The 13,040-nt window shown below is 48.8% G+C and overlaps 1 protein-coding gene across 3 annotated transcripts in view; it reads right to left on the bottom strand.

The window, feature by feature from the left end:
- The window catches only part of WWC3 (WWC family member 3), a 118,976-nt gene that overhangs the window by 26,117 nt on the left and 79,819 nt on the right, over positions 1-13,040 (bottom strand). For all 3 annotated transcript variants that reach the window (XM_055338204.1, XM_055338205.1, XM_055338206.1), the window contains one exon: positions 2,385-2,627. In XM_055338204.1, coding sequence (XP_055194179.1) covers positions 2,385-2,627 — 243 coding nt within the window. The remainder of the gene's footprint in view (positions 1-2,384; positions 2,628-13,040) is intronic.

Raw genomic sequence — 13,040 nt, 5'->3', positions numbered from 1 at the left:
GGAGCTCCACAGATGGGGGGATGTGAACGGATGGGGTGGGGGGAAGGACAGGTGTGTGAACAGACAGAAGGGATGAGAGGCTAGACTAAAAGATGGGCTCAGACACAGAGCAACACAGCAATCTACTGGAATTTCTTAGAACAAATCAGAGTCCCTCACTTAAGCCCTGCTCTGGGCAAAAATGCATGCAATTCTAAAATCCATAGAATTAAGATTAGATACAAATAAAACAGCAACTGTCACAGGGTTGAAGGTAATTTTTTTTCTTCTTTCCACTTTCTTCTTTCTTATTTCTGAAATGAACTTTCTCCACTGTACTAAGTCCACTGCCTAGAACAGAGCCCGACACTACATGTGCTCAACAGTTACTGAATGAATATGCTTGCCTCACAACAAAACAGTCCTTATTTATAAATCAAACGATGGCATTTACTGTGTGACTGCGTGGGCACCCTTAAGACAGGTGCTCTGTCCTTTGACAGGGGAAAGGCTTTATGCTGTCCCAACCCCCAGTGACACTCACTACCCCAGCGCAGACTTCCTACCTCACAACGAGGGCCCCTGAGCCGAGACAGGCAGACTGGCCAAGCGGCTGGCACATCTCAGTCCTAAGACACTGACCTTCCTCACTTTGTCCTGGCTCCACACCGGGTCTAAGGCCCCCCAGCCTTCCCAGGGAAAGCCTCCTGCCTCAGGGGCCCGTGCCGGTTAGCCGCAGATCCGGAGGACACATGTGGGCCAAATCGGTCCCAGGGGAGGGCTCTACAACACAGGACTCAGCTCCTGGGCTGGTCCCACAAGAGACTCCCTCAGCTGCACGAGCCTGGCGGGCTCAGTTCCTAAACCTGGGCATCAAGGGTAACATCAGCTCTGTGGGGGTCTGTAGATTTGTATTCTGGGACCCCAGCACTCATGTGGGCCAGCATTTCCATGTGGCGAGGGCAAAAACAGTCAAGGGTGCATGAGTGTGGGGTCCTGAGAAGCAGGTGACATTCATGGGACAGACTCCACCCCCCTTAAGAGAGAACCAACCCAACGAACTCCCAGCCCCTCCTACCCAGCACACACACAACAGAATACCAAGGGCACAGAAGCACAGATGAAAACTTCAGTTCACAGCCCCTTTCAGACTCAAAACTCCCTGTTTGAGTGAAGTGACAGGGCACATGACCATCTTAAGCAAACTAAAATTCACTTCACCTATTCCGATGAGCTGGGCTCTGCAAATACCACTTCCCGCCAATACAGACATCAGCCACTAATGTCCCCACACAGACCTCTATTAACGATGAATATCAAGCATCGATAGCCCCCATCACATACTGAGAACAGGTGATTAGATAACAGGTATCAGGGCATCCGTATGGACGAAATAATTCAGGTGACCATTAAACTGTATGTACAGAATGCTCATACAGATTCAGTGTGTGGTCCTTTAACACACTGGATTTTGGGCAGCCCGGGTGGCTCAGCGGTTTAGTGCTGCCTTTAGCCCAGGGAGTGATCCTGGAGACCCGGGATCGAGTCCCGCATCGGGCTCCCTGCGTGGACCCTGCTTCTCCCTCTGCCTGTGTCTCTCTCTCTCTCTCTCTGTGTCTCATGAATAAATAAATAAAATCTTTAAAAAAAAAAACCACACTGGATTTTAAGGTCCAGTAGATTATCAAATGCTGGGGAGTAGGGTGCTTTCCAAAGCTCAGCTGATACCCACAGATAAACTTCTGGCAGCTGTGAAATGTGCAAAGCCGGCCCAGCCTGCGACACAGCCCCTGATCATGCGTGGCGAGTGGAAGCCGGGAGCCGGGCACACACCGGGCTGAGCACGAGGGCTCGGGATGTTAGGCCAGCTTCACACCCTCGGCGCCAGCAAAGCGCCCAGCACAGACTGAGGAGAGGCACATCTGAGACCGGCCACATGCCGGGCTGCCGGCTTCCTGCTGCAACAGAGCGCGTAGATTTTCCTGGTGGAAACCTAAGTCGCAAGCCACGGGGCTCCGTCTCCGTGCCAGCGCCTGCCTCCCACCCTCCTGCTGCCAAACCCCATCTGTCCAGGCCGCTGGCGGGCAGACAAGGGGAAAGCACTCCAGTAGTGGGAAGGGGCGGGGGCTGAGCCGGGGGCTCCCATCTTCCCGCCCTCCATCCCCTCCTGCTTCTGAACACGAGCCCAGGACAGAGCTGGCACCGCCCGCAGAAGAGAGGGCGCACGCTCCCTGCCCCTCCTGCCTTCCCACTACTTGGCAAGAAAATAGCAGGCGGTAGATCCCTGAGTACCAACACTGAGGACCGATGCTGCCCAGTGCAAGTTCTCTGATTTGGCTTTTCCACCTGGTTCTTCACTCGGAGCTGAGGCCTGCATGCTCCCAAAACCGCGGGAGCCAGCGCACCTTTCCGTGGCGCCCTGCACAGATGTGGCCCGGGCCCGCTGGATCTCCTCCTCCAGGCGCCTCCTCTCCTCCTCCAGCCGGGCCACATCTTCCACCGGCCTTCTCTGCTGAATGATGAGCTGTAGCTCTTGGAGCAGGGCTTCCTTCTCCTTGATGAGCTGCAGCCGGTCCCTGTCGGCCTCGGCCAGACCCGGCCAGGACTCGTTATCAAGCTGGGCCAGCTGCTGCTGGATAGTAGAGACTCTGCAAGAGATGGGCCCAGAAAAGTCCGTGAGGTCAAAATATCACCTTCACACCTTCTCAACACCATCACACTGAGTCTAGAAACTCACTCTGCTAAGTAAATACTGACATTATTGCACCGAGTGACCCTTAAATGACAAAAACAAAGCACTGGGAAATTGCGGGTAATAAAGAGAGTGTGGAGGTTCTCTGCATAACCTCCCTGGCCTAGGAGATTAGGAAGGGCAGGAAGCATGGCATGCTCGTGTCAAAGCACTGATGAAAAGGCTGGCATCCTCCCACAGCCGTGCACTGTGCTGTCTCAGACCCGAGCCCTGCTGCATGGCACCGCCCCAGGGCAGGCGGAACCAGCTCCTCTCCCTGCGGCTCCCATCGTCAGTAGCTTAACACGGTGCTGGATGTGCAAGAGACGCTTCTGGCTTCCCGCCTGCACTGCCGCGCCTCACCGCCCCCACCCCCCAAGTCCGGCGCTCCCGTCTTCCAGCTCGGTGGGCCCTCTCCGGCACCAGGGACCTTGAGCATGGGGACATTCGGAACACCTCGCAGAGAGCACACGCTCAGCAAGAGCCGAACGCACGAACTGGGAGCAAACACAGCAGCAAATACACGAAAGCATGAGAGTCGGCTCCGCTAAGCGTGCCCGTGGCGTGAGCTCAGCAGGGGCGTGCAAACCAGCCAGCCTCGCTAAATGTATCGGCACGACCATCCTCCAGGTGTCAAATACGGGCTCTGGGGTCACTTTCCACGTGCCTAGGTCTCCGTGTGCTTGCTTGGTGCACACACTGCATCGCTTTGCATCCTGAGCTGTTGCTGAACACAGGTGAAATGAGATGGAAGTGGCTCGTGTTTTCAGAGCACCCTTTCACAGGCGGAGGAGAAGGATTTCCGCCTCTCAAGTTTAAGCGAGGCTAAATACGAGGGCTATCTGTTTTCAGACAGACGAGGGATGCTGGACTCGCCCTGACCCCGGTGCTGTGGACAGCAGATGTTGGCATACATGCCCAAAAAATAAAATCCAGGGACTTCTCTGAGGTCACAGAGAGTTGTGAAGACAGCGAAGGGGCAGGGGCTCATAGCCCTGTATCCTCTAAGGCAGCGACTCTCCAAGTGGGGTCCCTAAGCGGCAGCCTTGGCATTAGTGGGTGCTTCATGACAAATGGAAACCTCAGGTGCCACCCGAAGGCTGTTGCATGTGACACTCTGGGGATGGGGGTGGGCAATCCGGGCTTTAACAAGTCCTCCAGGTACTTCTGATGCTTACTTAAGTCTGAAAACCCTCTGCTTTCAGGCAGCCCAGCCTTGTCTGAAGCATCCTAAATGGCCATGGAGCTCTTAGGGGCTTGCATTAGGTTCCACTGTAATGATCCTCACTAAAATAGGAATGGCAGGAGGGCTCCTGACACTACCCTGTCCCCTGCCCAGGGCACACAAACTAATCAAAGCTGGCATCCCACCTGCTAGGTCCGGACCTCAGAATCCTTCTTTGTGCTCCCTTGCAGATACTGCCCATCAACTGCTGTCAGTCCTCATGGTAAAGCCCGTTGGCCAGCCCTGCACCAGCTCAGGCTCCTCTTGAGCTAGACATGAGCCTGGGGACTACCCAGCCTGGCTGGAGGGCTGGGTAAGACACCTTCAGATACCAAACCAATAAAACAACAACAAAAACAATAACAAACAAACACACACATACACACACACACACAAAAAGAGTAGGGGTGCCTGGTGGCTCAGTCAGTTAAACATCTGCCTTTGGCTCAGGTCATGATCTTAGGGGTCCTGGGATGGAGCCCCACATCACATCAGGCTCCCTGCAGGGAGTCTGCTTCTCTCTCTCCCTCTGCCCCTCCTCCCTCCCTGTGCTCTCTCTTTCTCTCTCAAAAAAAAAATCTTTTTTTAAAAAGAGTATACAAGTTATAGTTTAAACATGCACATTTTACTCAAGTCCAATTCCCTAAGAAGGTAAAGAAAATAGCCGAACGTCAGTAGCTTTATTAGGCAAGTTCTTTCCCAACTTAAAACTAATTTCCTGAAAATGTGTTGGAAAATGGTGCCAAATCATGTCACTGAAAAATACTACTGGCAGAGGCAGCTGACCAGGGTTAGGAATCCAACCAGGCTCAAGCATCCATCTATGTCTAATTAGTGTAATGAAAATTTATGGCAGTCATATAACTGAAGCCCAAGGAAAATATACTCCAAGTCGTCCCATAAATAAGTTAGTGCCAAATCAGACATTATACCCAATGAAATTTCTGGAACATTCTACTGGAGATCAAGACAAGCCAAAAGTAAGGAATAAATATGAAAGATGAACAAACCTAAGCAAATCCATTGTGTCCTCATAATTTTTCATTTAATTTATCTGATCAATCCTCAGGAAAGTCTCTCTGAACCCAGCTAAAGTTAGCCATATGGAAGATCTGGGTGGCTAGGTTGGTTAAGCATCTGCCTTCGGCTCAGGTCATGATCTTGGGGTTTTTGGATTGAGCCCTGCATCAGGCTCCCTGCTTAGTGGGGGGTCTGCTTCTCCCTCTGCCCCTTCCTCCACTCATGCTTTCTTTCACATGCTCTCTTTCTCAAAATAAATAAATAAATAAATAAATAAATAAAATCTTTATACAAAAAAATAAAGTTAGCCGTTATTACTTGGTAACATATATTACTTCTCACATATATATACTACAAGCACACACATTTGAAAAAGCACTCCCTTAGAGTTTTCTGAGGTGTACATGGAAGGTGATCCAGATTCCACGTGTGCTGACCAGGTGCGTCAGCTGCTGCTCTACAAGCATTCAAGTTGCTGAAGGTGGCAGGAGCTCCAACCCTAGATAATCCTACTCTATCCAGGCAAATCTCAAATAATATCCACTATCAGAAAAAAGAATGAGGGAAGGAAAGAATTAAAGGCAGGAAGAGAGGCAAGGGGCAAACTTCTTCAAAAGGTCTGTCCAGCAAAGGTACAAGAGAAATAGTACTGGGGCCAAGGTGAAGCACAGTACTGTGACTTTGTACAGCTTACAAGGGAAACATGCACAGACATAGGGCAAGGGACAACCTCTGTAACAGAAACAAAATCTGGATGAAGCTGACGTCATGCGATCCATCTGGAAAAGTTGTTTGAGTTGCGCTAAACACAAGGCGAGCATGTCTACGCTTAAGACAAGTGCTTTTTAAAATAATTAAATTGCACAATGATGCAAATGATTGCATGGTCATCTCCGAGCTAGCTATGAATCTAGAAGAATACCGATATATATTGCCAAGTGTCATTTTTTCCCCTATATCCAAACTCCAGACGCAGACATCTGGGGCCTGCTCTCAGCCAGGTTGAGAGTGTGGCACATATGTCTCGCCTGTCTGCACTGGAAGCCAAAAGCTCTCGAAGGATTCCTTCGATGATTTCTTGTGCACTCACCAAGGGACAGACAAGACGGCTTTACCTCTGACGCAGTATGCCTCGTCTACTGTGCTGCTGGCCTAGAAACAAGCCATCTGCGAGGAGTATGCTTCGTGCATTAGGTTTACTGGAGGGAACAGACTTGGCACCTAAGGCTAAGCACAGACGTAGAGGTACAGCGCCCCTTCTTCTACATCCACACCACACGGCTGAGCCGAAGGCCGGAGCCCCACTCTGGCAAGTACTATTATTCTAATTCTGCACAATATGAGAAAAACAATCTCTAGAAAGCCTCCCCCGCCCCACTGCCCACTGAAATATCATTTAGGTGACATTAAATACATGAAAGCAAAGCAAGGTCATGATTAAACTTTGCAAAAAAGAAACTTTCCCAAGGTCATTTTTATTTTTTTTTAATTTTTTTGATTTTTTATTTTTTTTTCCAAGGTCATTTTTAAAGAAAACTGAGATCAACTTAAAATTGGTGAGGGTTAAAAAAAAAAATTGGTGAGGTTTTTTTTTTTTCCTATTAGTCAACTTTAATCTGTATTGATATTAATTTTTGATAGGTAATACATTTTATGGCCGATATATAATCTCTCACAAATGCCTTTAAAAGCTTTAAAATATATGTCCCTGTGCTCAGGATAGAGAAGAAATGAGAGCAAACCCTCATTCAAGCATTCAGGTTTCATATTTATTATGTGATCTCCAAATTCTGTTCCTTGAACAGGTCTAATGCAGACAGAAATAAAATATGAATTATTTTTCCCTATTTTTCCCCGAACACGTTTTCTATTATAAACCAGCCACCATTAAACCATGAATGGAAACCTGCATTTATGCTGCAAAAGCTTCTGAGCCCCTCACAATTCACATGGAAATCCTAAATGTGATTTGCATTTTTATTTTTAGAAATGCACTTTTAATATAACAGTTTTGAGGTATATTTTATATATCCAACATAATCCTTAATTATTGGAATTTATACCTAAATTCTGCAGCCTACTATATTTTTGCAAGTTCCTAAAATACGGTTGCTTTCTGGAAGAGAAACGAAACTCCAGGCAAGCCATGGTCCTGTCTGGTTACGGGACATGACAGACCCCAATGCCACATTCCAGGGCACGAAGTCAGCTTAGAAACTTGTGCCTTCAGATTTTAATCTCAGCTACAGATTTGATACTTCGTATGTTTTCTCTCCTGAGTTTTCTTTTTGCAAAAACCCATGTAAGTGAAAAGCAAAAGTTCAAGAAAATCTCAGCTGAGATCTAGGCCAGATAGATAAAAATCACTGCAGCTGATTGAATTAAATATCAATAAACTGGTGTCCATTTGGCTCAGCTCTCTATCCTAAAGGAAAATTCGAGAAGTCTGAATCTAGAATATGTGGTGTAGGCAGGATCTACTAACACCCCCAAATCCCTCCCTGCCCTCATGCCGTGTCCCCTTTGAGCATCCAGAGCTTTAGAGAGTGACTTCTTTAAATGAAAAGCAGGACACCTGCAGGGTTCCTTCTCTTGGCCTGAGTGGGGAAGGAGGAGCAACAGGGCCTAGGATGCTTTCCCGTGTTTGCCCCAGGTCTGCCTCACCCCCAAACCCAGATCCAGAGTCACTGGAGAGATGCAGGAAAACACCAAGCGACTGATCCAATTCGACTGGAATCCTAACACTACAGTGATTCCTGACAACAGACGAACAGCAGGACCCATCCCGGCAACAAACACTAAGACACAGAGAAACTGGATGGGCCAAATGTTTTGTTCCTATCTGTGCTGTGAGGGTTTCTATGGAAACAGCTACAGTTTGTGCACAGTTCTGGAACAAGAGCTCTTAGGTTTAAAATAAGGAACTGTCTGCATCACTGAAATTACTTCAAGACTTGTTCCTCCAAGCTGGCTTTGAAAAATAAAATTCTACAACTTTTAACCAATAATGTGAAAATACCCCTATCATAAGGTCTGCCTTGAGAATCCAAAGTGATGTTCCCAAAGGGAAACAAAGAAGCAGTTGTTTGGGTACATTTCACATGACCCTGAGTTGAAAACATGAAACTAATCACCATGATAGTTGTGGTTTGGTCCAGGGAATTCTCCAGCACTCCCGCCACCACTTGGAATTATGAGTCCCACTTCCACAAACTTCCTTTAAATGTGACTACATCCCGATTACTTCTGATTGTCTAGAACCACTGCACTTGGATGATTTCCCAACTCTGGAAAACATCTCAAATCCAGATAGGCAAGGGAAGACTTCTCTGCAATACACACTCGCACAGACTTCTCCCCCCAACTCAGAAGTGGTAAAGCCCAGGAGGTTTTGCAGAGGGTAGGTGGGCTGAACTTCTCGGGGTCGGGGGTGGGGTCAGGTGATGTCCACAGGTGAGGCAGTAGAAATGACAAGACCAAACGCCGAACCGTACCACTCAAATAATTCAAGTCCTGCAGCAAAAGAAAAAGTCACCTGCCATTCCCAGCCTCAGAGGGAAAGAGCAGGAAGGACGCATGATTCTTTGCTAACACTGCCAGTTGAAGCGATGCACTTTGCCCCGCATTGGTGGGTGAACTGCTTTCCTGTATGGGGGCCACCCTCCTGCAGTGACACTCATGGGACTGTCACGGACGTGGCCACGTGGAACGTCCCCGGACAGAACATCACAGCCACTATGCTTTGAGTGTGGTCCTCACTGCTTGGGTTCTTAAACGTTAATGTCAGTTTTAGATTTGGTTCTTGGTAGAGAACTGCCTGCCACTGCGCTCCTCCCACGTCTACACTGTTCTCATCATGTGTCCCATTTGGAGGCAGTCTGAAAAAACAGAATCGGCAACCAGAGTATAATCTCTGATGTGGTTCTGGATGATTCCGCCCCTGGGACCTGATGACACCTACCCTCCCTCATTTCCTACATCTACTGCGGGGTAGGGACGCAAGGCCATCCTGACCATGGTCCCACAGTGTGTCCCCATCCAGCGCCTGGCCAGGTGCGGCTGGCCATCATATGACGCACAGCTGAGGAGGTTACAAGTCAGGCCTCACTTGCTCACCAGATCCAGAAAGCAGATCTAGGAGAACTGACATCAGCGACTAGAGACCAAATCAAAGACTCCATGGGGACTGGAAATGTGCCCTGCAGCCACCACAGGGAACCAGAACCCTGGGTGCCCAACAGAGGGCACCACGGTCACAGGCTTGGTGAACAGGAGTTGAGGGGCTCTGCCGACAGGAATGCTTCACAGACATCCTAGAGCAGCTTCAAGTCCGATGAAAACACAAACTGAGTATCAAAACTCAAGATCCACCTTTAAATGAGCCACGATGTCCTTCGACAGATGAATGGATAAAGAAGATGTGGTCTATATACACAATGGAATATGACTCAGCCATCAGAAAGGACGAATGCCCACCACTTGCTTCGACGTGGATGGACCTGGAGGGGATTATGCTGAGTGAAGTAAGTCCATCGGAGGAGGGCAATCATCATATGGTTTCACTCATACAGGGAATACAATAGTAAAAGGGATTATAGGGGAAAGGAGGGAAAACTGAGTGGGAAAAATCAGAAAAATGAGAGACTCCTAACCCTGGGAAATGAACAAGAGGAGGTGGGTGGGGGGATGGGGTCACTGGGTGACGGGCACTGAGGAGGAAACTTGATGGGAAGAGCATTAGGTGACTAAATGTTGGCAAACTGAATTTAAATAAAGAAAATAAAAATTTAAAAAATGATCCTCGGCCATGAAGGGAGCCACAGAGAACTCTCTTCCGGGCCATTCTCCTCCTTCAGTTCCAGGGAGCCATCTACGTCACACCTGGCACAGGTCATACTCAGTAGAGGTCACACTCGGCACAGGCCAGTGTGACTTAAGGAAGGGGGACAGGCCGATGTAGGGCTGCCAACTTTTTATTTTCCCAAGTATAGATTTTGAAGACACCTACTCGCACTGTCATCATTATTTTGTAAAAGAAAGAGATCTTAACAAACAAACAAAAAACATCAGAATAAGAGTTCTTCGCATGGACAAAAAGCCAATCGGCTTGATACAAATCCGTCACTGCCCTCCTTTGCCCTGTGCACTATGGACCAGGGACACACCTCGGGGCAGTGCTTGGGCAGCAGTCTGTCTGTCCACCCCCTGCTATTCCTTCTCTGTTCCCTTCCCGATGCCCTTTGCCAGCATCTCCTCCTCTTCTGTGGGTCCCGGGGAGGTGAGTGTCTTCTGAGGCTTTACTTCCTCTTCTCTTTTCTGCTCACTCCTACCCCAATTCTCTTGGACTTCTGACTTCCATCCTCTGGCCAAGTTCCCTCTCACTAAGCCATCGGCTATGGGACTTCCTTATGACCCAGCCCCAAATTCTCTTCCTTTCTCAGCGCATGCTCTGTCCCAAGGTGAGCTCAGCCACTCCACGACTTAAGCACCATCTATATGTTCAAGATTCCCACACTCCTGCCTCGAGCTGTCCTCCTGGACGTGTCACCATTTGGATGGCTCACACTGAACACTCCCAACTCAAAAGTCCTAGAATGCCCAGCAATTTCAACGCCTTTCCAAGGCACTACTGGCTCCCCATGACGTGGCCCTGCTTCCCTGCTTGTGGCATCCTCCATCCCACTCCTCACTCCCCTTCATTCTGTAGCTACAGGTGGGCCAGGCTGCCTCAGACTGATCCCCCCACCACACACACACACACACACACACACACACACACACACACCCTAAGAAACTTGCAATTACACAACTTTCCACCCTGTTCTCTGCTCCCCTCTGGCTAAGAAGCCCTTCCCAGGCGCATAGGCAGCCAGGATCCCAGCATCCTTCAGGGTGCAGCTCCAAGGCCGTTTTCTCCAGCACCCAAAAAGAGAATTCATTACAGAAATATCCAAGACCACGAGCCTTTTCAGATGTCCATAAAGGCTCAGGAACGGCAAACTGAGCTCGGTGTGATTACATACCGTGCGAACACAGTTCTTAAAATGGAAAGACCACCCCTGCCTCTGTTAGCACCCTAAAAACATGCATATCTTGATGCCTTTTTTCTCCTCGGATCAAGGAGAAATATCCCAAGGCTCACATCAGGACATGGGCCTGGGGGTCGGGAGCCAGGAGCAAAGCAGTCAGCCTAGAGCTGACCTGGGCCCCCAGGACTCCTCCTGCCTGCCCACTAGCAGAAGCAAAGGCCAGATAGCAAATGTGACCAACTGGAGTCCTCGTTTACTCATTTGATAGATATTCAGTGAGTATTTAGCTACTGGAATTATAGCACTGACCTAAGCAGACAAAAATCCCTGCCCTTCGGGGGTTTACGTGCTTGGAGGGAAAAAAACAAATGATTAAAAACAAAACAAAACAAAACATGTACAGAGAGAATGGGTTAGGTGATTACATTTGCTCGGAGGATCAGGGTGATGGGGACGGGAATGGGGCATGCTACTTTATTCTGGATGATCAGGGATGTGTGTCTGACAAGGTGACCAAGAGGAGAGCAGAAGCCACCTGACAATTTGAGGCAAAGCATCCCACAGTAGGCAGAGGAAACAGCAAAGGCCAAGGGCACTGCATGAGATTTCTCTTGCAGCTGTAACAAAAGATCACAGACTTGGTGGCTTAAAACAGCACACATAATCATCTTACAGTTCCAGAAGTCAAAAATCAAAAAAAGGACAGGGCCATGATCCTTCTGGAGGCTCTAGGAAAAAATCCATTGCATTGTTGTTTCTAGGGGCTGCCCACAGGCCTCGGCTCGTGGCCCACACCACTCTGATCTCTGCTTCCCTCCTCATATCTCCATCCCAGACTGTCCCTCTTCTAAGGACCCCAGGGATGACATTGAGCCCACACGGATCACCCAGAATCATCGCCCCATCTCAAGGTCCTTAACTTAGTCCCATCTGCTGTGGAAGGCAATACAGCTATAGGGCTGGGGGATGAGGCCGTGAACACCTCGAGGAGGCCATGATTCTGCTGATTCCAGGCACTGAATCCGGAGTTCATCTGGCAGGTTTGATACCCGGCGTGTCTGTGGAATACTGGGGAGCCGACCTGCCTGGAACAGGCGGAGGGAGGAATACAGGGCAGTGGGCTAATGCCCTGAGTTCGTGGAAAGCTGCTCCTGTGGACCCTCATTGCCCAAACACAGGAGGGATTTAGGAGCCAAATAGAAGCCCAAGAATAAGGTTTATCAGCGAAGGCAGGAATGACACCCCAGGCCACCTAAGTCGTTGCTCTGGGGCTGCCCTGTGCACTGTGGGTCATTCAGCAGCTTCCCTGGGCTCCACCCACCAGGTGCAGCACCCTGTCCCTGGTCAGGAGGACCACAGATGTTCCCCGGGGAGAAGCTGCTTCCTTCAATGGTTGAGATCATGTGGAACAGAGGAATGATAGCACCTACCATGTTCTGAAAGGATCACTTGTCTTAAAAAAAAAAAATTCAGACATAGCAATTAAAATAACCAAAAGTCACACAAATTATGCTGCACCACACCAGGAAATGCACCATTCACACAAGGGAGAAGGACAGGACAACTGAGAGAAGGTCTCTGCCTGTTACTCCAGTACAATTTACAAAGAATGAAGATGTTTAATGACGCTAAGCAAATATGAAAATCGGAGCTCCCCATGACCATTGGTGGCAGTGCAAAAGTGGCTAAGTCATTTTGGGGGTATCTATCAAAACTTTTTCTTTTCCCTTTTTTTTTTTTTTTGTAGGCTCCACACAGGGCTCGAACTCAGGATCCTGAGATTGAGACCTGAGCTGAAATTAAGAGTCAAACACTCAACCAACTGATCCACCCAGGCGCACCCATAAAACTTTTCAATGTACGTGCTTTTACACCCATACATTTCACTAAGTATCAGTCCAAGGACACAGTCATTTCTGCAAGGCTGAGGCCATTAAAAGATATGCACTGTTTGTGGAAAGGAAGAACTGCAGCCATCTAGGTAGGATGTCTGTCCACAGAGGGATGCTAAGCTATGCATCCATACTACATTTAACTACACTGAACTTAATTTATT

This window comes from Nyctereutes procyonoides, unplaced genomic scaffold (assembly GCF_905146905.1).
Source record: "Nyctereutes procyonoides isolate TBG_1078 unplaced genomic scaffold, NYPRO_anot_genome, whole genome shotgun sequence".
Lineage (NCBI taxonomy): Eukaryota > Metazoa > Chordata > Mammalia > Carnivora > Canidae > Nyctereutes > Nyctereutes procyonoides.
Note: the sequence above shows the minus strand (reverse complement) of the source record. Positions and strands in the feature narration are given on the sequence as shown.